This window comes from Ixodes scapularis, unplaced genomic scaffold (assembly GCF_016920785.2).
Source record: "Ixodes scapularis isolate PalLabHiFi unplaced genomic scaffold, ASM1692078v2 PGA_scaffold2__306_contigs__length_199485367, whole genome shotgun sequence".
In the NCBI taxonomy this organism is placed as follows: Eukaryota; Metazoa; Arthropoda; class Arachnida; order Ixodida; family Ixodidae; genus Ixodes; species Ixodes scapularis.
The window spans coordinates 98,392,044-98,394,751 of NW_024609857.1; the positions used below are offsets into that span (position 1 = coordinate 98,392,044).

Genomic DNA, 2,708 nt, shown 5'->3' on the forward strand with positions numbered 1-2,708 from the left:
GCGCAACCTCATTGGCGCAACCTCATTGGTTGCGAAGCGATGACAATACGCCGCGGACTCACCATACCCAGCGTTCCCTTTAAGCTGTCAGTAACTTAAACGTCATTTGTCTTAGAAATGCATTTTATGTTTGTCATCGTTTCCGCCCATCGATAAAAAAAAAATACCGTGCATATTTAGGGAGTTTACGTGAAAAGAGAACCGCGTTTCTCGGCCAGGACAAATATACTACGCATCGTAGAAACCTCAAACTCCGCGAGAACGTGAAGCTAGTGGTAAGGATAGAACACGGAAGTTTGAAAACATGACGTTACCAGGATCAAAAGATAATTGAGGAAAAAACACTAGATCTCTATGAGCCGAAGCCGAGGCTATAACCTATAAGTCTAATAAAGTCAAAACAAAAAATGGTATTGTGAACGCTTGTGTGACTTATAAGAGTGAATAACACGTTTCGTCGAGAGATTTAATTCTTTTTCTGACAAGTTTGTTTCGTTGAATTAGATGCTACATGACCCTGCATTGTCATGCTTGTTTTGACGAGATTAGGCTTAGGTAGCGTCGGCACAAAGAGAAATTTCGATTGTCTCAGTTACTTTTTTTATTTTTTTATTCTGGTAACGTCCAGTTGTCAAACTTTCGCGTTCTATCCTAAGCACTATCGTCACATTCTCAGCTTCCTGCGATGCGTAGTGTACTTATACGGGCCCAAAAACACGTTTTTTTTTTTTTGTGGATTTTTTTTTTTTTTCTCTTTTTTTTTGGAAGGGGGGACTTCTTGTACTTATTAATGCATATGTCTGAGCGTATCGCCAGCAACTCATTTCCGTCGCTATAAATTAATTATGAGCGTGAAAAAGTTTATACCACCTCCGGATGCTTGTAATTACTTCGAGAATTACGGCAGGATGTATTGGCATATTGACGCATTTCTCAGAGTAATTATTTTATGTTTCACGGGAACTGCAAGAGCACATTTTGTACAACTTGGCAAGGCTTACGCCTGGCTTCAGACCTTTTTCCCTTCTTTTAATGTCTACAAAACCAGCTATATGATATATCTTCAGGCATATACTTGTAAGATATGAACGCCACTCCTAATTAGTTGAAAAAAAAAAGTGCGAAGAAAAACAAATCCACCAAACATGGTGAAGAGACAGGCGCTGCAAGCAAGAACGTAGTTGGGTGAATGGCAAATGCAAACGTATATTTAGACAAAAAAAAAAAAAAAACAGTTTGCACTTTGACTATTAACCTGGCATTTTACGCACTCTCGTCCTTCTCAGTCTCTCGTCACAGAATCTGTTATTATAATCTAAGGGGAGGAAAGAGGGGGGAGGAATTTATACATATGCTCAACTTCGTCATTCGACAACTTCCATTCATAGATTGTAGCGATTAACTGTTCCACCTGTCCTGCGGGGAAGTAGACCCACTATTAGGGCTGGGCGTCGATTAAAAATTTTAACCCGATTAATCGCTACCCTTTAATCGATTAATTAATCGATTAATCGGTTGACTTTAGTAAAAAGCAAAAGTAGACATTTTGTCCTTACAATTTGTTTTATTGTATGATAAACGGCGCATATATACAAACTTAATTGAGAATAAACGTTGATGTAACGCACTCACAGATCACAACCCCAGCTGCGGAGGCAAAGAAGTTTGTTGACATTTTCCGGCAGGAGCGAGTTTCTTTGTTTGTTGACGATCATCCCTACTGCGCTGAACAGACGCTCGCAGGGCGTTGAGGTGACTGGGACACACATCACACTCTTCACAATTGGCACAATTTGAGGAAACAGGGAGCCCTGAGCTCGCCACCACTGTAGTGGGTCCAGTTCATCGTCCGTCACCTCGGCCATCGATCGATAAAGCGACACTTGGCAGGAGATGGTGGGTTCTTCAGTTTCCTCCGAGAAAACGTTTTTTCTTTTTTTCTTGGGCGTTAGATCAGTAGAATCGTCCGAAGACGCATGTGTTAGCTGGGAAAGCCTTTCCCACACAAGTTCGCGGCGATCTTTTTCGATGCATGCGAGGCTCTTGAAACAAGGATCGAGACACGTTGCCAGTTCATAGTCGTTGTATTGCGGCCACGCGCGAAGCCTCTCATCGATAGAGTCCACCAGCATGGCCTTGAAGCGGCAGATGAAGGCAGGGTCACAGTCATTCGTCTTCATTTTATTCTTTAGCAGTTTTAAGGCTGGAATAAGTACAGACCGAGTAACGTACTTGTCCCCTCCAAGGAGCTCAGTAATGTCGAGCAGGGGCTTCAAAACTTCCCGAAGCTGCTCCAACATGTCCCAATCGACGTCTGTGAGGTGGGGCATCGACGATTTAATGGTACTGCTGTCCTCCATGGAGCGGCGCAAAGGCTCCTTCAGTTCAAGCAGGCTGGTTATCATTATGTACGTGCTGTTCCACCGTGTTGCGATGTCCTGCTGAAGCTTCTTCTTAGGTGCTCTGAGTTCAGCGGCATGTTTTGAAAGGACGGCCTGGTTGTTCGAACTGTGCTTAAAGTGACCCACAGTACGACGACAGGCGGCTAGCAGTCGCTCCACACCCGTCACGCTGAGCGCCTTGTGGACGCACAGCTGAAGCGTGTGAGCTGCGCACTTCAGACTCTGAAAGTTTGTTCTCTGCACCCCAAGACAGATGTTGCGGGCGTTATCGGTACAGACAGCTTTTACCTTTTCAACGATTCCCCA

General features: G+C 43.9%; 1 protein-coding gene across 1 annotated transcript; it reads right to left on the minus strand.

Moving 5' to 3' along the window:
- Positions 1–1,519: 1,519 nt before the first annotated feature.
- Positions 1,520–2,425, minus strand: LOC121836775 (zinc finger BED domain-containing protein 4-like). Its single transcript, XM_042291965.1, has one exon. The coding sequence runs from the start codon at positions 2,403–2,405 to the stop codon at positions 1,629–1,631; it is 777 nt and encodes a 258-aa protein (XP_042147899.1). The 5' UTR covers positions 2,406–2,425; the 3' UTR covers positions 1,520–1,628.
- Positions 2,426–2,708: the final 283 nt, after the last annotated feature.